Below are 23,657 nucleotides of genomic sequence, written 5' to 3' on the forward strand. Positions count from 1 at the left end.
AATTCAACTCAACTCAATTCAATTCAACTCAATTCAATTCAATTCAATTCAATTCAACTCAATTCAATTCAACTCAATTCAATTCAACTCAACTCAATTCAACTCAACTCAACTCAATTCAATTCAACTCAATTCAACTCAATTCAATTCAACTCAATTCAATTCAACTCAATTCAATTCAACTCAACTCAATTCAACTCAACTCAATTCAACTCAACTCAATTCAATTCAACTCAATTCAATTCAATTCAATTCAATTCAACTCAATTCAATTCAATTCAATTCAACTCAATTAAATTAAATTAAATTCAACTCAATTCAATTCAACTCAATTAAATTAAATTCAACTCAATTTCAATTCAATTCAACTCAATTAAATTAAATTCAACTAAATTTCAATTCAAAAGGGTCTTTATTGGCATGGGAAACATATGTTAACATTGTTTATGTTGTTTACTCTGTTTACGTTGCCAAAGCAAGTGAAATAGACAATAAACCAAAGTGAAATAAACAATAGAAATTAACAGTAAACATTACCCTCACAAAGGAATAGAGACATTTCAAATGTCATATTATATATATACAGTGTTGTAACGATGTACAAATGGTTAAAGTACAAAAGATAAAATAAATAAGCATAAATATGGGTTGTATTTACAATGGTGTTTGTTCTTCACTGGTTGCCCTTTTCTCGTGGCAACAGGTCACACATCTTGCTGCTGTGATGTCACACTGTGGAATTTCACCCAGTAGATATGGAAGTTTATCAAAATTGGGTTTGTTTTCAAAGTCTTTGTGGATCTGTGTAATCTGAGGGAAATATGTCTCTCTAATATGGTCATACATTGGGCAGGAGGTTAGGAAGTGCAGCTCAATTTCCACCTCATTTTGTGGGCAGTGAGCACATAGCCTGTCTTCTCTTGAGAGCCAGGTCTGCCTACAGCGGCCTTTCTCAATAGCAAGGCTATGCTCACTGAGTCTGTACATAGTCAAAGCTTTCCTTAATTTTGGGTCAGTCACAGTGGTCAGGTATTCTGCCACTGTGTACTCTCTGTGCAGGGCCAAATAGCATTCTAGTTTGCTCTGTTTTTTTGTTAATTCTTTCCAATGTCAAGTAATTATCTTTTTGTTTTCTCATGATTTGGTTGGGTCTAATTGTGCTGCTGTCCTGGGGCTCTGTGGGGTGTGTTTGTGTTTGTGAACACTCTGTGTTCTCTCTCTGTGGGGTGTGTTTGTGTTTGTGAACACTCTGTGTTCTCTCTCTCTCTCCGTGCTCCTCCCGACAACACAGGACAGAATTTACAGACCACACCCAACCACAGAGTCCGGCGCGTACACGACACAGTAGCCGGGGTCGCGCACCGCTACTTCTCTTAATACTACGACCCAGCCAACCTACGGTCACGTTTCTACTACATCTCTCTCTCCAGCGCGACGCCTGAGCTCTGCTGCCCCGTTCTACAGTTAATTTGGTGAGTAGTTCGCTACTTAATTTATTACAGGTTACAAATCTTCATAATAAATGATGTTCATTTTGTTAAAAAAAACTAAATCGGATAACTGTCTTGAACTTTTCCTGTTTGAGTGGGGAAATGATTGATTAGCCTTTTTTCTATGGCGTGGTAGGTTTGAAATAATGTGTGTACTGGATGGTGTGGCAGGAGAATGTAACTTTAACTGAAGTTAGTAATTTAATTTCCACTGAGTTGAACTTTTGGTTCCTGCCAATGAAATGTCGTCTGTCTAGGAGTTTGTCTCCCTGCGCAACGAAAGGATGTAGTTTCCTTCGTGTTCTGTAATCCAGTCCAGTGGTGGGTTTATATTGTATTTGTGTGCGGAGTCAACTAGTGTGTGTGTGTGTGTGTGTGTGTGTGTGTGTGTGTGTGAGGAGCCAGTTTCCTACAGCAGGAAAATAATCCTGCGGCAACAGGAAATGTGGATTATAATGAATTAACTTTTTTTCAGGGGTTAATTTTTAAAAAATCGTAAGGGAAAATCAAATCGGACATTTTTAAAGTAGAAATTACAAACTTCAGAAGCCTTTTTTTTAAACCTCAAATACACGACAAGTTTTAAAACGCATTGCAGGAAAGTTCTCCTACAACAGGGTGCTCCAACTCCGTGGTTTCCAAACTGTTTCCCGTGGGGCACAAACTGTTCATAACCCTTTTTTTGTGGTTGGAGATCATTTTTGCCGTTTCTTTTCCCCACCAACAGTCTGGAGGAAAACTGATAACGCAGTCAGCAGCCCTCTCTGTTTAACGTTAATCAATGATGTGTATGAAGCCTGGATATTTGACAGGTGGCGCTGTATTGAAACCACTGAGCCTCCATCTTGGCTCTCCCTCCACAAATGTAAATAATATTCTGGAATCTATATAAATGCGTTTTAATAATGTTTACATTCGTTTCTGACACGTTTTATTACATTAATACATATTTAATTTATTTATATATGTGTATGTTTGAGCTAAGCATAAAAAATGAACAAATATATAAAAACATTTTCCTCAAAGTATTTTTTTTTAGAGAGTACTAATGTTGCTGTCCCCACTACAACACATTTTTTTTTAAATACATTTTGCCCTTGGAACGTTTTTATGGAAATACTAAAGAACACCATTCCTTCCTACAGAGTACTGCTCCTACAAGGGGAGTTCCAATATGGCCGACATGTGGCTGCAAAACTGCTCAATGGCCAAAACCATAGCAAATATCAATCCAGAGTTTTATATACATCATTGGGTTTAATCGGATGATTTATAGCCCTGGTGGGAGGAGCGCTCAGAGACGGTCGCGGACAAAACTTCTCCGTTGGCAGATTAACCTTAACCTTGCTTTTCGCTTCCTAATGGCGCCCCCGTGTGGCCAAAAAGAGTCGTACTGGAATGTCTGAACAAAAGGAACTTCAGGAATGAGCGTCATTCAAGTAATGTACGTTTGCGCCCCATGGGGATTTACTGTATATAACATTACGTTGCGTTACTGTTTCGTTTAGGCTTCAGTAAAAGACAACGCATTTGAATGAATTAGCAGCAATGAAACGGAGACAGAACGTTGAGACCGGTTTGGGCTGCACGGTCTGGAAGACACACTGCCAGCCAGGCCCATCTGTCACGGCAGGAATCATTTCAGCTCCATGCATTCCATTGGACGTCTATGTCCTGAGGATGTTGGCGGGGAAATGCCTTGAAAACCTGTATTTCCATGAGTCTGGATCTGAACGTTCCATCCCAGTCGTTTGTTTGTTTGTTGTTTTCGTTTGAACGTTTGAATCCAAAACCTTAAACCATTTGGAATGAATGGATAAACTTTAACCCTTTGAAAATTTGACATTTGGAGAAACGTGGATAAACGTCAGAATCTGAAGTTAAAATTGGTCAAACTGTGAGATCTTGTTGGGATTCTATTTTATATATCTGCAGTGTTCTAAACATTCTGAACATTCTAAATGTTCGGAGGGAGAGAGAGACGGAGGGAGAGAGAGACGGAGGGAGAGAGAGACGGAGGGAGAGAGAGAGAGACGGAGGGAGAGAGAGAGAGACGGAGGGAGAGAGAGAGAGACGGAGGGAGAGAGAGACGGAGGGAGAGAGAGAGAGACGGAGGGAGAGAGAGAGAGACGGAGGGAGAGAGAGAGAGACGGAGGGAGAGAGAGAGAGACGGAGGGAGAGAGAGAGAGACGGAGGGAGAGAGAGAGAGACGGAGGGAGAGAGAGAGAGACGGAGGGAGAGAGAGAGAGACGGAGGGAGAGAGAGAGAGACGGAGGGAGAGAGAGAGAGACGGAGGGAGAGAGAGAGACGGAGGGAGAGAGAGAGACGGAGGGAGAGAGAGAGAGACGAGGGAGAGAGAGAGAGACGAGGGAGAGAGAGAGAGACGGAGGGAGAGAGAGAGACGGAGGGAGGGAGAGAGAGAGAGACGGAGGGAGGGAGGGAGAGAGAGAGAGACGGAGGGAGGGAGGGAGAGAGAGACGGAGGGAGGGAGAGAGAGACGGAGGGAGGGAGGGAGAGAGAGACGGAGGGAGGGAGAGAGAGAGAGACAGAGAGAGAGAGACGGAGGGAGGGAGAGAGAGAGAGAGAGAGAGAGACGGAGGGAGGGAGAGAGAGAGAGAGACGGAGGGAGGGAGAGAGAGAGAGAGAGACGGAGGGAGGGAGAGAGAGAGAGAGAGAGAGACGGAGGGAGGGAGAGAGAGAGAGAGACGGAGAGAGAGAGAGAGACGGAGGGAGGGAGAGAGAGAGAGAGACGGAGGGAGGGAGAGAGAGAGAGAGACGGAGGGAGAGAGAGAGAGAGAGAGAGACGGAGGGAGAGAGAGAGAGAGAGAGAGACGGAGGGAGAGAGAGAGAGAGAGAGAGACGGAGGGAGGGAGAGAGAGAGAGAGAGACGGAGGGAGGGAGAGAGAGAGAGAGACGGAGGGAGGGAGAGAGAGAGAGACGGAGGGAGGGAGGGAGAGAGAGAGAGGCGGAGGGAGGGAGAGAGAGAGAGAGAGACGGAGGGAGGGAGAGAGAGAGAGAGAGACGGAGGGAGGGAGAGAGAGAGAGAGAGACGGAGGGAGGGAGAGAGAGAGAGAGAGACGGAGGGAGGGAGAGAGAGAGAGAGACGGAGAGAGAGAGAGAGACGGAGGGAGGGAGAGAGAGAGAGAGACGGAGGGAGGGAGAGAGAGAGAGAGACGGAGGGAGGGAGAGAGAGAGAGACGGAGGGAGGGAGAGAGAGAGAGAGACGGAGGGAGGGAGAGAGAGAGAGACGGAGGGAGGGAGAGAGAGAGAGAGAGACGGAGGGAGGGAGAGAGAGAGAGAGACGGAGGGAGGGAGAGAGAGAGGGAGAGAGAGAGAGAGACGGAGGGAGAGAGAGAGAGAGAGAGAGAGACGGAGGGAGGGAGAGAGAGAGAGACGGAGGGAGGGAGAGAGAGAGAGACGGAGGGAGGGAGAGAGAGAGAGAGACGGAGGGAGGGAGAGAGAGAGAGAGACGGAGGGAGGGAGAGAGAGAGAGAGACGGAGGGAGGGAGAGAGAGAGAGAGACGGAGGGAGGGAGAGAGAGAGAGAGACGGAGGGAGGGAGAGAGAGAGAGAGACGGAGGGAGGGAGAGAGAGAGAGAGACGGAGGGAGGGAGAGAGAGAGAGAGACGGAGGGAGGGAGAGAGAGAGAGACGGAGGGAGGGAGAGAGAGAGAGACGGAGGGAGAGAGAGAGAGAGACGGAGGGAGAGAGAGAGAGAGACGGAGGGAGGGAGAGAGAGACGGAGGGAGGGAGAGAGAGAGAGACGGAGGGAGGGAGAGAGAGACGGAGGGAGGGAGAGAGAGACGGAGGGAGGGAGAGAGAGAGAGACGGAGGGAGGGAGAGAGAGAGACGGAGGGAGGGAGAGAGAGAGAGAGACGGAGGGAGGGAGAGAGAGAGAGAGACGGAGGGAGGGAGAGAGAGAGAGACGGAGGGAGGGAGAGAGAGAGAGACGGAGGGAGGGAGAGAGAGAGAGACGGAGGGAGGGAGAGAGAGAGAGACGGAGGGAGGGAGAGAGAGAGAGACGGAGGGAGGGAGAGAGAGAGAGACGGAGGGAGGGAGAGAGAGAGAGAGACGGAGGGAGGGAGAGAGAGAGAGACGGAGGGAGGGAGAGAGAGAGAGACGGAGGGAGGGAGAGAGAGAGAGACGGAGGGAGGGAGAGAGAGAGAGACGGAGGGAGGGAGAGAGAGAGAGACGGAGGGAGGGAGAGAGAGAGAGACGGAGGGAGGGACAGAGAGAGAGACGGAGGGAGGGAGAGAGAGAGAGAGACGGAGGGAGGGAGAGAGAGAGAGACGGAGGGAGGGAGAGAGAGAGAGAGAGAGACGGAGGGAGAGAGAGACGGAGGGAGAGAGAGACGGAGGGAGAGAGAGACGGAGGGAGGGAGAGAGAGACGGAGGGAGAGAGACACGGAGACGGAGAGACGGAGAGAGAGAGACGGAGAGAGGGAGAGAGACGGAGGGAGGGAGAGAGACGGAGGGAGGGAGAGAGACGGAGGGAGGGAGAGAGACGGAGAGAGAGAAAACAATTCTACTCTTTTGTAAGCTGTAGTTGTGAAACTTGAGTGAATGATTGGATGGATGGATGAATGGGTGGATGAATATAGCATTTTGCTACACTCGCATTAACATCTGCTAACCATGTGTTTGTGACCAATAAAATGTGATTTGATGAATGGACCTCATGTAGCAACACTGGGTCAGGGAAATGGCTGCACTATCAGATGCGTGCTGTGTGTGTGTGGTGTGTAGTGTGTGTGTGTGTGCGTGTAGTAAAGTACTAGAGTTGTAGACTGAATGCTGTATGTCTTTTGTTGTCTATTAATAATCTATATTGACCTTCAGAATGTTAGTTAGCAGTGTGTGTGTACGTGTCACAGGGGGATCCCTGGTCTCCTGATTGGGTACGGGGGGGGGGTCTGAACCCTGGTCTCCTGGTTGGGAACGGGGGGGGGGGGGGGGGTCTGAATCCTGGTCTCCTGATTGGGTACGGGAGGGGGGGGGGGATCTGAACCCTGGTCCCCTGGTTGGGAACGGGGGGGGGGGATCTGAACCCTGGTCTCCTGGTTGGGAACGGGGGGGGGGGATCTGAACCCTGGTCTCCTGGTTGGGGGGGGGGGGGGGGGGGTCTGAACCCTGGTCTCCTGATTGGGGGGTGGGATCTGAACCCTGGTCTCCTGGTTGGGAACGGGGGGGTCTGAATCCTGGTCTCCTGATTGGGAACGGGGGGGGGGGGGGGGGGGGGGGGGATCTGAATCCTGGTCTCCTGATTGGGAACGAGGGGGGGATCTGAACCCTGGTCTCCTGGTTGGGGGGGGGGGGGGGTCTGAACCCTGGTCTCTTGATTGGGAATGGGGGGGGGATTCTGAACCCTGGTCTCCTGATTGGGACTTGGGGGGGGGGATCTGAACCCTGGTCTCCTGATTGGGAATGGGGGGGGGGGGGGGTCTGAACCCTGGTCTCCTGATTGGGAACGGGGGGGGATCTGAACCCTGGTCTCCTGATTGGGAACGGGGGGGGATCTGAACCCTGGTCTCCTGATTGGGAACGAGGGGGGATCTGAACCCTGGTCTCCTGGTTGGGGGGGGGGGGGGGTCTGAACCCTGGTCTCCTGATTGGGAACGAGGGGGGGATCTGAACCCTGGTCTCCTGGTTGGGGGGGGGGGGGGTCTGAACCCTGGTCTCCTGATTTGGGGGGGGGGGATCTGAACCCTGGGGTCTTGATTGGGAATGAGGGGGGGGGGGGATCTGAACCCTGGTCTCCTGATTGGGAACAAGGGGGGGATCTGAACCCTGGTCTCCTGGTTGGGGGGGGGGGGGGGGGTCTGAACCCTGGTCTCCTGATTTGGGGGTGGGATCTGAACCCTGGTCTCCTGATTGGGAATGGGGGGGGGGATCTGAACCCTGGTCTCCTGATTGGGAATGGGGGGGGGGATCTGAACCCTGGTCTCCTGGTTGGGAATGGGGGGGGGATCTGAACCCTGGTCTCCTGATTGGGAACGAGGGGGGTATCTGAACCCTGGTCTCCTGGTTGGGGGGGGGGGGTCTGAACCCTGGTCTCCTGATTGGGAACGAGGGGGGGATCTGAACCCTGGTCTCCTGGTTGGGGGGGGGGGGGGTCTGAACCCTGGTCTCCTGATTTTGGGGGGGGGGTCTGAACCCTGGTCCCCTGGTTGGGAACGGGGGGGGGGGGGATCTGAACCCTGGGGTCTTCATTGGGAACGAGGGGCGGGGATCTGAACCCTGGTCCCCTGGTTGGGAACGGGGGGGGGGATCTGAACCCTGGGGTCTTGATTGGGAACGAGGGGGGGAATCTGAACCCTGGTCTCCTGATTGGGAACAAGGGGGGGATCTGAACCCTGGTCTCCTGGTTGGGGGGGGGGGGGTCTGAACCCTGGTCTCCTGATATGGGGGGTGGGATCTGAACCCTGGTCTCCTGGTTGGGAACGGGGGGGGGGGGGGTCTGAATCCTGGTCTCCTGATTGGGAACGGGGGGGGGGGGGGGGGTCTGAACCCTGGTCCCCTGGTTGGGAACGGGGGGGGGGGGGTTGTCTGAACCCTGATTGGGGAAACCTGTCTCGATCGTTAAACTATTAGGGGGAAGCGTATCCCACTGAGGGAGGGGGGGGATTTTAAGAACACATTTGGTGAAAGAATGTCACTCATCTGTCGTCAATGAGTTTGGCTGAGCCTTTTGTGGTTGCTTCTCTTGTTACTGTGTGTGTGTGTGTTTGTCTCCCAGCTGATATTGAATGAACCATGAAAGCTCCTACTAGTGCAGAGAGGAAAACACACACACACACACACACACACACACACACACACACACACACACTGGCAGCAGTAGCAGCATATGGCTATAACATTACCAGTGCTATAAAACATGAAGCTGGATACTAGTGACAGGAAGCAGAATACACTTCCACTAGCTCTGATACTGTCAGCTGGTCTGCCGGCGGCCTTTCTCAATAGCAAGGCTATGCTCACTGAGTCTGTACATAGTCAAAGCTTTCCTTAATTTTGGGTCAGTCACAGTGGTCAGGTATTCTGCCGCTGTGTACTCTCTGTTTAGGGACAAATAGCATTCTAGTTTGCTCTGTTTTTTTGTTAATTCTTTCCAATGTGTCAAGTAATTATCTTTTTGTTTTCTCATGATTTGGTTGGGTCTAATTGTGCTGCTGTCCTGGGGCTCTGTGGGGTGTGTTTGTGAACAGAGCCCCAGGACCAGCTTGCTTAGGGGACTCTTCTCCAGGGTCATCTCTCTGTAGGTGATGGCTTTGTTATGGAAGGTTTGGGAATCACTTCCTTTTAGGTGGTTGTAGAATTTAACGTCTCTTTTCTGGATTTTGATAATTAGCGGGTATCGGCCTAATTCTGCCCTGCATGCATTATTTGGTGTGTTGTGTTATACATGGATGTTTTTGCAAAGTTGGTGTTTGTCCCATTTTGTGAATTCTTGGTTGGTGAGCGGACCCCAGACCTCACAACCATAAAGGGCAATGGGCTCTATGACTGATTCAAGTATTTTTAGCCAAATCCTAATTGGTATGTTGAAATGTATGTTCCTTTTGATGGCATAGAAGGCCCTTCTTGCCTTGTCTCTCAGATCGTTCACAGCTTTGTGGAAGTTACCTGTGGCGCTGATGTTTAGGCCGAGGTATGTATAGTTTTTTATGTGCTCTAGGGCAACAGTGTCTAGATGGAATTTGTATTTGTGGTCCTGGCGACTGGACCTTTTTTGGAACACCATTATTTTGGTCTTACTGAGATTTACTATCAGGGCCCAGGTCTGACAGAATCTGTGCAGTAGATCTAGGTGCTGCTGTAGGCCCTCCTTGGTTGGTGACAGAAGCACCAGATCATCAACAAACAGAAGACATTTGACTTCAGATTCTAGTAGGGTGCTGCAGACTGTTCTAGTGCCCGCGCCAATTCGTTGATATACGTGGTAGTCATTTCTCATGGCCATGTCCCCCCAGGAATGTGTGTACACACACACACACACACACCACTAAGGACGGTTGAACGTCCCCCCCCCCCCCCGGTAGTCATTTTGGGATTCCAGAGTCAGAGGGAAGCCTTTGAACCCAGCAGGACAGGACTGTGTGTGTGTGTGTGTGTGTCCTGCAGGGTCTGTGTCTCAGCTGAATAACATATGCTGGTATGGCTTTCTAAAGGTTGGCTCTAAACACACCGGATTCACGTTATTTATGTCTGAACCAAAATAAAGGCAACTAAATAAAATAACCCATGAAGGAATACAACTTTCACTGCTAAACAAGGGTCATGGTTTTACTGCTAAACAAGGGTCATGGTTGTTTTTACTGCTAAACAAGGGTAATGGTTTTACTGCTAAACAAGGGTCGTGGTTGTTTTTACTGCTAAACAAGGGTCATGGTTGTTTTTACTGCTAAACAAGGGTCATGGTTGTTTTTACTGCTAAACAATGGTCATGGTTTTACTGCTAAACAAGGGTCGTGGTTGTTTTTACTGCTAAACAAGGGTCATGGTTGTTTTTACTGCTAAACAAGGGTCATGGTTTTACTGTTAAACAAGGGTCATGGTTGTTTTTACTGCTAAACAAGGGTCATGGTTGTTTTTACTGCTAAACAAGGGTCATGGTTGTTTTTACTGCTAAACAAGGGTCATGGTTGTTTTTACTGCTAAACAAGGGTCATGGTTGTTTTTACTGCTAAACAAGGGTCATGGTTGTTTTTACTGCTAAACAAGGGTCATGGTTGTTTTTACTGCTAAACAAGGGTCATGGTTGTTTTTACTGCTAAACAAGGGTCATGGTTGTTTTTACTGCTAAACAAGGGTCATGGTTGTTTTTACTGCTAAACATGGGTCATGGTTGTTTTTACTGCTAAACATGGGTCATGGTTGTTTTTACTGCTAAACAAGGGTCATGGTTGTTTTTACTGCTAAACAAGGGTCGTGGTTGTTTTTACTGCTAAACAAGGGTCATGGTTGTTTTTAATGCTAAACAAGGGTCGTGGTTGTTTTTACTGCTAAACAAGGGTCATGGTTGTTTTTACTGCTAAACAAGGGTCATGGTTGTTTTTACTGCTAAACAGGGGTCATGTTTTTACTGCTAAACAAGGGTCATGGTGGTTTTTACTGCTAAACAAGGGTCATGGTGGTTTTTACTGCTAAACAAGGGTCATGGTTTTACTGCTAAACAAGGGTCATGGTTGTTTTTACTGCTAAACAAGGGTCATGGTTGTTTTTACTGCTAAACAAGGGTCATGGTTGTTTTTACTGCTAAACAAGAGGTGAAGAAGACCAGGAGGAGGAGGTGAAGAAGACCCGGAGGAGGAGGAGGTGGTGAAGACCAGGAGGAGGAGGTGAAGAAGACCCGGAGGAGGTGGTGGTGAAAACCAGGAGGAGGTGAAGAAGACGAGGAGGAGGAGGTGAAGAAGACCCGGAGGAGGAGGTGAAGAAGACCCGGAGGAGGAGGTGAAGAAGACCCGGAGGAGGAGGTGAAGAAGACCCGGAGGAGGAGGAGGAGGTGGTGAAGACCAGGAGGAGGAGGTGGTGAAGAAGACCAGGAGGAGGAGGTGAAGAAGACCAGGAGGAGGAGGTGGTGAAGACCAGGAGGAGGAGGTGAAGAAGACCAGGAGGAGGAGGTGAAGACCAGGAGGAGGAGGTGAAGAAGACCAGGAGGAGGAGGTGAAGAAGACCCGGAGGAGGAGGTAACGAAAGCTTCAAACAGAAGACTCAACAGTTCTACACGTGGAAGATGGAAGGAGCTTAGTGGTGTTGGAAGCTCTCTCCTCTCGCTTCCATCATTTGTTCCATGGCTGAAGTCTGTTTCAGCGGAGTGTTTGTGTGTGTGTGTGTGTGTGTGTGTGTGAGCGAGAGAGAGATCTAAGGACTGTGTTATATAAAAAAAGAGAAGAAATTACATTAAAAGTGAAATCCAAGTCAGCATTTTCCACTAAAAGAGGGAACTGGGTCGGGGCCCTACATCTAACATCGTCTATTAGGATGATTTGATTTGATGGCTTTGATGCCAACTACTGAGTTAGAGTAGGAGAGAGAGAGATATTCCAATTGGTTATTCTTTAACTCTAACAGCTCTGGCATCTTCCCCAATATTCCCAATCCTTCCATAACAAAGCCATCACCCACTGAGAGATGAACCTGGAGAAACCCATTACTCATCTGTTGATTGGCTCCTCAGTCATCATTACTCATCTGTTGATTGGCTCCTCAGTCATCATTACTCATCTGTTGATTGTCTCAAATGTGACACAGAAAGGAAAGCTTTAGCTGTAGTTGGGATTTAGTTTCCTTTTAGGATTAGGATTAGTGCTGAATGAGAAATCCATCCGCTGAGGTTAACCTTGCGTGGTACTGGACAGCGTTCACAACAGACCCGTCTAGTTCACAACAGACCCGTCTAGTTCACAACAGACCCTTCTAGTTCACAACAGACCCTTCTAGTTCACAACAGACCCGTCTAGTTCACAACAGACCCGTCTAGTTCACAACAGACCCATCTAACGCAGCACAGGAATGTATCCTGTTGTAGTTCACAACAGACCCGTCTAGTTCACAACAGACCCGTCTACCACAGCACAGGAATGTATCCTGTTGTAGTTCACAACAGACCCGTCTAGTTCACAACAGATCCATCTAGTTCACAACAGACCCTTCTAGTTCACAACAGACCCTTCTAGTTCACAACAGATCCGTCTAGTTCACAACAGACCCGTCTAGTTCACAACAGACCCGTCTAGTTCACAACAGACCCGTCTAGTTCACAACAGACCCGTCTAGTTCACAACAGACCCGTCTAGTTCACAACAGACCCGTCTAGTTCACAACAGACCCGTCTAGTTCACAACAGACCCGTCTAGTTCACAACAGACCCGTCTAGTTCACAACAGACCCGTCTAGTTCACAACAGACCCGTCTAGTTCACAACAGACCCATCTAGTTCACAACAGACCCATCTAGTTCACAACAGACCCATCTAGTTCACAACAGATCCGTCTAGTTCACAACAGACCCTTCTAGTTCACAACAGATCCATCTAGTTCACAACAGACCCGTCTAGTTCACAACAGACCCGTCTAGTTCACAACAGACCCGTCTAGTTCACAACAGACCCGTCTAGTTCACAACAGACCCGTCTAGTTCACAACAGACCCATCTAGTTCACAACAGACCCGTCTACCGCAGCACAGGAATGTATCCTGTTGTAGTTCACAACAGACCCGTCTAGTTCACAACAGACCCTTCTAGTTCACAACAGACCGTCTAGTTCACAACAGACCCGTCTAGTTCACAACAGACCCATCTAGTTCACAACAGACCCGTCTACCGCAGCACAGGAATGTATCCTGTTGTAGTTCACAACAGACCCGTCTAGTTCACAACAGACCCTTCTAGTTCACAACAGACCCGTCTAGTTCACAACAGACCCGTCTAGTTCACAACAGACCCGTCTAGTTCACAACAGACCTGTCTAGTTCACAACAGACCCTTCTAGTTCACAACAGACCCTTCTAGTTCACAACAGACCCGTCTAGTTCACAACAGACCCATCTACAGGAATGTATCCTGTTGTAGTTCACACAAGGAGTTTCCTGCTCGATTATTGTGAACTATATAATCTCTCTCTATCCCTCTCTCTCTCTCTTTCTATCCCTCTCTCTCTATCCCTCTCTCTCTCTATCCCTCGCTCTCTCTCTCTCTCTCTATCCCTGTCTCTCTCTCTCTGTCTCTCTCTCTCTCTCTCTAGGTTCCCGTGTAACAGACAGACATGTTGGTGATTTTAACCTTCATCCTCCTCTTCCACGTCATCTCAGTCATCCTCCTCTTCATCAGCACCATCAACAATGTACAGTACCAAACACAGACCTTTGTCCAAACGTCACTTAAACATTCTGACTCTTTTTTTTCCCTGCACATTGTTACGTTACAGCCTTATTCTAAAATGGATTGAACCCTCTCTCATCAATCTACACACAATACCCCATAATGACATCACAATACCCCATAATGACATCACAATACCCCATAATGATATCACAATACCCCATAATGATATCACAATACCATGTAATGACAGCGAAAACAGGAATTTTCAAAATTTTACCAAATGTATTAAAAATGAACAACAGAAATATTTGAGGTAAAAAAGCCTCTCTCTGGTACAAGTGGTACGGTATCGTCCCACCTCGACGACAGCCAGTGAAAGTGCAGGGCGCCAAATTCAAAACAACAGATAATCCCATAATTAAAATTCCTCAAACATACAAGTATTGTACACCATTTTAAAGATAAACTTGTTGTAAATCCAACCCATACAGCCATTTTCCAGCCAAGGAGAGAGCTCACAATAGTCAGAAATAGCAATTTTTTTAAATTTCGAATTGCTGCCCCCTACCCTAGTGAAGTTAATCCATTTTAGAACAAGGCTGTAAACGTAACAAAATGTGGAACAATTCAAGGGGTCTGACCTTCCGAAGGCAGTGTACATTCCACAGCGTCTTGTGAGATTTATTCTAATCCTTTCTCTTTGCTTATTTGACCTGTTCTTGCCATAATATGGACTCGGTCTTTTACCAAATAGGGCTATCTTCTGTATAACCTCCCCCCAAACCTTGTCACAACCCAACTGATTGGCTTAAACGCATTAAGAACTCAAAATGTAATTTTTTTTTCCCAAGGCACACCTGTTAATTGAAATGCATTCCTGGTGACTACCTCATGAAGCTGGTTGAGAGAATGCCAAAGAGTGTACAAAGCTGTCATCAAGGCAAAGGGTGTGATCTGATGTCTTCACTATTATTCTACAATGTAGAAAGTAGTTTTAAAAAAATAAAGGAAAAAAAACCCTGGAATGAGTAGGTGTGTCCAAACTGTGCTGTATTTTATAGCTACATCCTCTCTCCGTCTAGGCATGGTGGGTGGCGTCTGCTCCAGGAGGCAACGTGATTTACACTGACCTGTGGTACTCCTGTAACGTAACATGTCTCCCTGTCAAGAACGGCGCTTCCACAGACGCAGGTAACCTAGCAACCAGGACTTATCACGAAGGACGTGTGTGTCTGTTTGTAGACCTCTCTCTCTCTCTCTCTGTGTCTCTCTCTCTCTCTGTCTCTCTCTCTCTCTGTGTCTCTCTCTCTCTCTGTGTCTCTCTCTCTCTCTGTGTCTCTCTGTGTCTCTCTGTGTGTCTCTCTCTCTCTGTGTCTCTCTCTCTCTCTCTGTGTCTCTCTCTCTGTAACACTCCTCTCTTTCTAGTCTATCTACAGGCTGTCCAGGCCACTATGATCCTGTCCACAATTCTCTGCTGCGTGGGGTTCTTTGTGTTCATCCTTCAGCTCTTCAAACTGAAACAAGGAGAGAGATTTGTCTTTACAGCCATCATCCAGCTAATGGCTGGTGAGTACCAATACTGGCAATACTAAATCTACCAATCAAAGACAGCTACTGGCTAGTGAGTACCAATACTGGCAATACTAAATCTACCAATCAAAGACAGCTACTGGCTAGTGAGTACCAATACTGGTAATACTAAATCTACCAATCAAAGACAGCTACTGGCTAGTGAGTACCAATACTGGTAATACTAAATCTACCAATCAAAGACAGCTACTGGCTGGTGAGTACCAATACTGGTAATACTAAATCTACCAATCAAAGACAGCTACTGGCTAGTGAGTACCAATACTGGTAATACTAAATCTACCAATCAAAGACAGCTACTGGCTAGTGAGTACCAATACTGGTAATACTAAATCTACCAATCAAAGACAGCTACTGGCTAGTGAGTACCAATACTGGTAATACTAAATCTACCAATCAAAGACAGCTACTGGCTAGTGAGTACCAATACTGGTAATACTAAATCTACCAATCAAAGACAGCTACTGGCTAGTGAGTACCAATACTGGTAATACTAAATCTACCAATCAAAGACAGCTACTGGCTGGTGAGTACCAATACTGGTAATACTAAATCTACCAATCAATCAAAGACAGCTACTGGCTAGTGAGTACCAATACTGGGAATACTAAATCTACCAATACTGGTAATACTAAATCTACCAATCAAAGACAGCTACTGGCTGGTGAGTACCAATACTGGTAATACTAAATCTACCAATCAAAGACAGCTACTGGCTAGTGAGTACCAATACTGGTAATACTAAATCTACCAATCAAAGACAGCTACTGGCTAGTGAGTACCAATACTGGTAATACTAAATCTACCAATCAGACAGCTACTGGCTAGTGAGTACCAATACTGGTAATACTAAATCTACCAATCAAAGACAGCTACTGGCTAGTGAGTACCAATACTGGTAATACTAAATCTACCAATCAGACAGCTACTGGTTAGTGAGTACCAATACTGGTAATACTAAATCTACCAATCAAAGACAGCTACTGGCTAGTGAGTACCAATACTGGTAATACTAAATCTATCAATCAAAGACAGCTACTGGCTGGTGAGTACCAATACTGGTAATACTAAATCTACCAATCAGACAGCTACTGGCTGGTGAGTACCAATACTGGCAATACTAAATCTACCAATCAAAGACAGCTACTGGCTAGTGAGTACCAATACTGGTAATACTACATCTACCAATCAAAGACAGCTACTGGCTGGTGAGTACCAATACTGGTAATACTAAATCTACCAATCAAAGACAGCTACTGGCTAGTGAGTACCAATACTGGTAATACTAAATCTACCAATCAAAGACAGCTACTGGCTGGTGAGTACCAATACTGGGAATACTACATCTACCAATCAAAGACAGCTACTGGCTAGTGAGTACCAATACTGGTAATACTAAATCTACCAATCAAAGACAGCTACTGGCTGGTGAGTACCAATACTGGTAATACTAAATCTACCAATCAAAGACAGCTACTGGCTAGTGAGTACCAATACTGGTAATACTAAATCTACCAATCAAAGACAGCTACTGGCTGGTGAGTACCAATACTGGTAATACTACATCTACCAATACTGGTAATACTAAATCTACCAATCAAAGACAGCTACTGGCTAGTGAGTACCAATACTGGTAATACTAAATCTACCAATCAAAGACAGCTACTGGCTAGTGAGTACCAATACTGGTAATACTAAATCTACCAATCAAAGACAGCTACTGGCTGGTGAGTACCAATACTGGTAATACTACATCTACCAATCAAAGACAGCTACTGGCTGGTGAGTACCAATACTGGTAATACTACATCTACCAATCAAAGACAGCTACTGGCTGGTGAGTACCAATACTGGTAATACTACATCTACCAATCAAAGACAGCTACTGGCTGGTGAGTACCAATACTGGTAATACTAAATCTACCAATCAAAGACAGCTACTGGCTGGTGAGTACCAATACTGGTAATACTAAATCTACCAATCAAAGACAGCTACTGGCTGGTGAGTACCAATACTGGTAATACTAAATCTACCAATCAAAGACAGCTACTGGCTGGTGAGTACCAATACTGGTAATACTAAATCTACCAATCAAAGACAGCTACTGGCTGGTGAGTACCAATACTGGCAATACTAAATCTACCAATCAAAGACAGCTACTGGCTGGTGAGTACCAATACTGGTAATACTAAATCTACCAATCAAAGACAGCTACTGGCTAGTGAGTACCAATACTGGTAATACTAAATCTACCAATCAAAGACAGCTACTGGCTAGTGAGTACCAATACTGGTAATACTAAATCTACCAATCAAAGACAGCTACTGGCTAGTGAGTACCAATACTGGTAATACTACATCTACCAATCAAAGACAGCTACTGGTAATACTAAATCTACCAATCAAAGACAGCTACTGGCTGGTGAGTACCAATACTGGCAATACTAAATCTACCAATCAAAGACAGCTACTGGCTGGTGAGTACCAATACTGGTAATACTAAATCTACCAATCAAAGACAGCTACTGGCTAGTGAGTACCAATACTGGTAATACTAAATCTACCAATCAAAGACAGCTACTGGCTAGTGAGTACCAATACTGGTAATACTAAATCTACCAATCAAAGACAGCTACTGGCTAGTGAGTACCAATACTGGTAATACTACATCTACCAATCAAAGACAGCTACTGGCTGGTGAGTACCAATACTGGTAATACTAAATCTACCAATCAAAGACAGCTACTGGCAATACTAAATCTACCAATCAAAGACAGCTACTGGTAATACTAAATCTACCAATCAAAGACAGCTACTGGCTGGTGAGTACCAATACTGGTAATACTAAATCTACCAATCAAAGACAGCTACTGGCTAGTGAGTACCAATACTGGTAATACTAAATCTACCAATCAAAGACAGCTACTGGCTAGTGAGTACCAATACTGGTAATACTAAATCTACCAATCAAAGACAGCTACTGGCAATACTAAATCTACCAATCAAAGACAGCTACTGGTAATACTAAATCTACCAATACTGGTAATACTACATCTACCAATCAAAGACAGCTACTGGCTGGTGAGTACCAATACTGGTAATACTAAATCTACCAATCAAAGACAGCTACTGGCTAGTGAGTACCAATACTGGTAATACTACATCTACCAATCAAAGACAGCTACTGGCTGGTGAGTACCAATACTGGTAATACTAAATCTACCAATCAAAGACAGCTACTGGCTAGTGAGTACCAATACTGGTAATACTACATCTACCAATACTGGGAATACTAAATCTACCAATCAAAGACAGCTACTGGCTGGTGAGTACCAATACTGGTAATACTACATCTACCAATCAAAGACAGCTACTGGCTAGTGAGTACCAATACTGGTAATACTAAATCTACCAATCAGACAGCTACTGGCTAGTGAGTACCAATACTGGTAATACTAAATCTACCAATCAAAGACAGCTACTGGCTAGTGAGTACCAATACTGGCTATACTAAATCTACCAATCAAAGACAGCTACTGGCTGGTGAGTACCAATACTGGTAATACTAAATCTACCAATCAAAGACAGCTACTGGCTAGTGAGTACCAATACTGGTAATACTAAATCTACCAATCAAAGACAGCTACTGGCTAGTGAGTACCAATACTGGTAATACTAAATCTACCAATCAAAGACAGCTACTGGCTAGTGAGTACCAATACTGGTAATACTAAATCTACCAATCAAAGACAGCTACTGGCTGGTGAGTACCAATACTGGGAATACTAAATCTACCAATCAAAGACAGCTACTGGCTAGTGAGTACCAATACTGGTAATACTAAATCTACCAATCAAAGACAGCTACTGGCTAGTGAGTACCAATACTGGCAATACTAAATCTACCAATCAAAGACAGCTACTGGCTAGTGAGTACCAATACTGGTAATACTAAATCTACCAATCAAAGACAGCTACTGGCTAGTGAGTACCAATACTGGTAATACTAAATCTACCAATCAAAGACAGCTACTGGCAATACTAAATCTACCAATCAAAGACAGCTACTGGCTAGTGAGTACCAATACTGGCAATACTAAATCTACCAATCAAAGACAGGTTGTTGTGTTACAGCCTGAATTTTAAAATGGTGTGTCGCTGGCCTACCCACAATCCCCCATAATGGTCCTGGGTTTGGCCGTTGTAGGCCGTCATTGTAAATAAGAATTAGTTCTTAACTGCCTAGTTAAATAAAATAAAAAGGTTAAATAAATGTCAAATGTAAATGCGGAATTATGTTTTTATTTTTATTTTTACAAACTAATTAAAAATGAAAAGCTGAAATGTCTTATTAAAAGTAAGTTTTCAATCCCATTGTTATGGAAACGCCTAAATAAGTTCAGGGGTAAAAACCACTAGGCTACCTGCCTCCTCTACACTCTAACCACTAGGCTACCTGCCTCCTCTACACTCTAACCACTAGGCTACCTGCCTCCTCTACACTCTAACCACTAGGCTACCTGCCTCCTCTACACTCTAACCACTAGGCCACCTACCTCCTCTACACTCTAACCACTAGACAACCTACCTCCTCTACACTCTAACCACTAGGCAACCTACATATTGGTAGATGGTAAATAAACAAAGAGTCTTTGAGCACGGTGAAGTTATTAATTACACTTTGGATGGTGTGTCAATACACCCAGTCACTACAATGATACAGGCGTCCTTTCTAACTCAGTTGCCGGAGAGGAAGGAAACCGCTCATTGATTTCAGCATGAGGCCAAAGGTGACTTTAAAACAGTTACAGAATTGAATGGCTGTGATAGGAGAAAACTGAGGATGGATCAACAACATTGTAGTTACTCCACAATACTAAACTAAATGACAGAGTGGAAAGAAGGAACTTTACTTCCTCAATACAAAATGTTATGTTTGTGGCAAATCCAACACACCACTCTTTTTTATTTTCAAGCATGGTGGTGGCTACATCATGTTATGGGTATGCTTGTCATCTACAAGGACTAGGGAGTTTATTAGGATACAAATAAAAAGAATAGGGCTCAGCACAGACAAAATCCTAGAGGGAAAACCTGGTTCAGTCTGACACTGGGAGATGAATTCACCTTTCAGCAGGACAATAACCTAAAAACACCAAGGCCAAACTCACACTGGGGCTGATTACCAAGACGACAGCGAGGATAACCTGGGAGATGAATTAACCTTTCAGCAGGACAATAACCTAAAAACACCAAGGATAAATCTACACTGGAGTTGTTTACCAACAAGACATTGAATGTTCCTGAGTGACCTAGTTAGAGTTTTGGCTTGAAAACCTATGCCAAGACTTGGAAAATGGCTGTGTAGCAATGATCAACAACCAATTTGACAGAAGCTTGAATCATTTTTAAAAGAATGTGTAAGTATTGTAAAATGCAGGTGTGCAAAGCTCTTAGAGACTGACCCAGAAAGACTCACAGCTCTTAGAGACTGACCCATAAAGACTCACAGCTCTTAGAGACTGACCCAGAAAGACTCGCAGCTCTTAGAGACGTACCCAGAAAGACTCGCAGCTCTTAGAGACGTACCCAGAAAGACTCGCAGCTCTTAGACGTACCCAGAAAGACTCGCAGCTCTTAGAGACGTACCCAGAAAGACTCGCAGCTCTTAGAGACGTACCCAGAGAGACTCGCAGCTCTTAGAGACGTACCCAGAAAGACACGCAGCTCTTAGAGACGTACCCAGAAAGACTCGCAGCTCTTAGAGACGTACCCAGAAAGACTCGCAGCCATAATCAATGCCAAAGTTGATTCTAACATGATTCTAACTCAGGTATGAATTCTTATGTAAATGAGATTTCTGTATTTCATCTTCAATATATGTCTAAAAACACATTTTCACTTTGTGATTATGGAGTATTGTGATGTCATTATAAGGTATTGTGATGTCATTATGGGGTATTGTGATGTCATTATGGGGTATTGTGATGTCATTATGGGGTATTGTGATGTCATTATGGGGTATTGTGTGTAGATGTTTGAGATAAAAATAAAGTTTGAATTCAGGCTGTAACACAACAAAATGTGGAATAAGTCAAGGGGTATGAATAATTTGTGAAGCCGCTGTAAAGGAAGCCTGTGTTCCTGTTTTAAACGTCCTGTCAGTTGGAGGGGTTCTGTATCCTACCCCCTTCCTATCCTAGTTCCTAACCCCCCTCCTCCTCCTCCAGGCCTGTGTTCCTGTATCCTTCCTATCCTAGTTCCTAACCCCCCCCCCCTCCTCCTCCCCCAGGCCTGTGTGTGATGATCGGAGCATCCATCTACACGGCGCAGAGGGAGAGTTTTACGGAGGAGTCTCTAAGGAAGGGAGGATACGGTTCATCCTACGTCCTGGCCTGGATTAGTTTCCCCATGACTGTCTTCAGTGGACTCATGTATCTGGTGTTGAGGAAACGCAAATAAAACACTCGTATCTCTACAAGACACAAAACACGTTATAATTGAACAGAGGAAGTGTGTAAACTAAGTCTATTAGCTAAAAAGGTAACTCTAAACATGTTGTTGTTAAGAGTGGCTGTTTTAAAAGACGTTTTCTCCACACTGTGTGGTTGGAATGAGACTGTGACATATCAGCCTGTTTTTTGGGTGTGGGGGTGGGATGGAGTTTGGGCATGGAGTTTCCATGGTGACGTCAATGCTGTAAATTTGAATAAACAATGGACCAATAAATGGTGTATAGTTGAATTACATGATGAACGATGGTTAAGACTGAGCAGGACAACACTGTGTATAGTTCTACTAGAGTAAACCTAGTGTAGAAAGTGGAATATGTAGGATTGTCTGTCTGCCCATCTGTCTGCCTCCCTGCTGGCCTGTCCATCTATCTGTCTGCCTCCCTCCCTCCCCATCTGTCCGTCTGCCTCCCTCCCTGCTGGCCTGTCCATCTGTCTGTCTGCCTCCCTCCCTGCTGGCCTGTCCATCTGTCTGTCTGCCTCCCTCCCTGCTGGCCTGTCCATCTGTCTGTCTGCCTCCCTCCCTCCCCATCTGTCCGTCTGCCTCCCTCCCTGCTGGCCTGTCCATCTGTCTGTCTGCCTCCCTCCCTCCGCATCTGTCCGTCTGCCTAACCTCCCTGTCTGTCTGCCTCCCTCCCTGCTGGCCTGTCCATCTGTCTGTCTGCCTCCCTCCCTGCTGGCCTATCGGTCTGTCTGCCTCCCTCCCTCCCTCCCCATCTGTCCGTCTGCCTCCCTCCCTGCTGGCCTGTCCATCTGTCTGTCTGCCTCCCTCCCTCCGCATCTGTCCGTCTGCCTAACCTCCCTGTCTGTCTGCCTCCCTCCCTGCTGGCCTGTCCATCTGTCTGTCTGCCTCCCTCCCTCCCCATCTGTCCGTCTGCCTCCCTCCCTGCTGGCCTGTCCATCTGTCTGTCTGCCTCCCTCCCTGCTGGCCTGTCCATCTGTCTGTCTGCCTCCCTCCCTGCTGGCCTGTCCATCTGTCTGTCTGCCTCCCTCCCTCCCCATCTGTCCGTCTGCCTCCCTCCCTGCTGGCCTGTCCATCTGTCTGTCTGCCTCCCTCCCTGCTGGTCTGTCCATCTGTCTGTCTGCCTCCCTCCCTGCTGGCCTGTCCATCTGTCTGTCTGCCTCCCTCCCTCCCCATCTGTCCGTCTGCCTCCCTCCCTGCCGGCCTGTCCGTCTGCCTCCCTGCCGGCCTGTCCGTCTGCCTCCCTGTCAGTCTGTCTGATGAAAGATGCTGAGGTTAATATCGAGGACATTAAAGAATAGGGGGATAAGGATGATCCACTATCTAACTGGAATAAAAACAGAATGGGACCCACTAGAACACGGAGTCTGAGTCTTCACTGATACAATACAACCACTATAGTGGGTCCCATAGACAGTCTGTTATAACAGGGGTCTGAGTCTTCACTGATACAATACAACCACTATAGTGGGTCCCATAGACAGTCTGTTATAACAGGGGTCTGAGTCTTCACTGATACAATACAACCACTATAGTGGGTCCCATAGACAGTCTGTTATAACAGGGGTCTGAGTCTTCACTGATACAATACAACCACTATAGTGGGTCCCATAGACACAGTCTGTTATAACAGGGGTCTATAGTGGGGGCGTCCCATAGACACAGTCTGTTATAACAGGGGTCTATAGTGGGGACGTCCCATAGACACAGTCTGTTATAACAGGGGTCTATAGTGGGTCCCATAGACACAGTCTGTTATAACAGGAGTCTATAGTGGGTCCCATAGACACAGTCTGTTATAACAGGGGTCTATAGTGGGTCCCATAGACACAGTCTGTTATAACAGGGTCTATAGTGGGTCCCATAGACAGTCTGTTATAACAGGGGTCAGACATCCCATAGACACAGTCTGTTATAACAGGGGTCAGACGTCCCATAGACACAGTCTGTTATAACAGGGGTCTATAGTGGGTCCCATAGACACAGTCTGTTATAACAGGGGTCTGTAGTGGGTCCCATAGACACAGTCTGTTATAACAGGGGTCTATAGTGGGGACGTCCCATAGACACAGTCTGTTATAACAGGGGTCTATAGTGGGTCCCATAGACACAGTCTGTTATAACAGGGGTCTATAGTGGGTCCCATAGACACAGTCTGTTATAACAGGGGTCTATAGTGGGTCCCATAGACACAGTCTGTTATAACAGGGGTCTATAGTGGAGACGTCCCATAGACACAGTCTGTTATAACAGGGGTCAGACGTCCCATAGACACAGTCTG

The 23,657-nt window shown here is 46.4% G+C and overlaps 1 protein-coding gene across 2 annotated transcripts; it reads left to right on the forward strand.

Moving 5' to 3' along the window:
* The first annotated feature begins 1,319 nt into the window (after positions 1–1,319).
* On the forward strand, positions 1,320–21,750 carry LOC110512635 (epithelial membrane protein 2). Of its 2 annotated transcripts, none has more exons than XM_036973401.1 (5): positions 1,320–1,472; positions 13,234–13,332; positions 14,396–14,504; positions 14,739–14,879; positions 21,195–21,748. In XM_036973401.1, exons 2-5 carry the CDS (start codon positions 13,255–13,257, stop codon positions 21,362–21,364), a joined length of 498 nt encoding a protein of 165 aa, XP_036829296.1. In that variant the 5' UTR covers positions 1,320–1,472; positions 13,234–13,254; the 3' UTR covers positions 21,365–21,748. The 2 variants fall into 2 exon arrangements, with proteins under 2 accessions (XP_036829296.1, XP_036829297.1); XM_036973402.1 differs by lacking the exon at positions 1,320–1,472 and adding an exon at positions 11,143–11,176 and having other exon boundaries at positions 21,195–21,750.
* The last annotated feature ends 1,907 nt before the right edge of the window (positions 21,751–23,657 follow it).

Source organism: Oncorhynchus mykiss, unplaced genomic scaffold (assembly GCF_013265735.2).
Source record: "Oncorhynchus mykiss isolate Arlee unplaced genomic scaffold, USDA_OmykA_1.1 un_scaffold_246, whole genome shotgun sequence".
Classification (NCBI taxonomy): domain Eukaryota; kingdom Metazoa; phylum Chordata; class Actinopteri; order Salmoniformes; family Salmonidae; genus Oncorhynchus; species Oncorhynchus mykiss.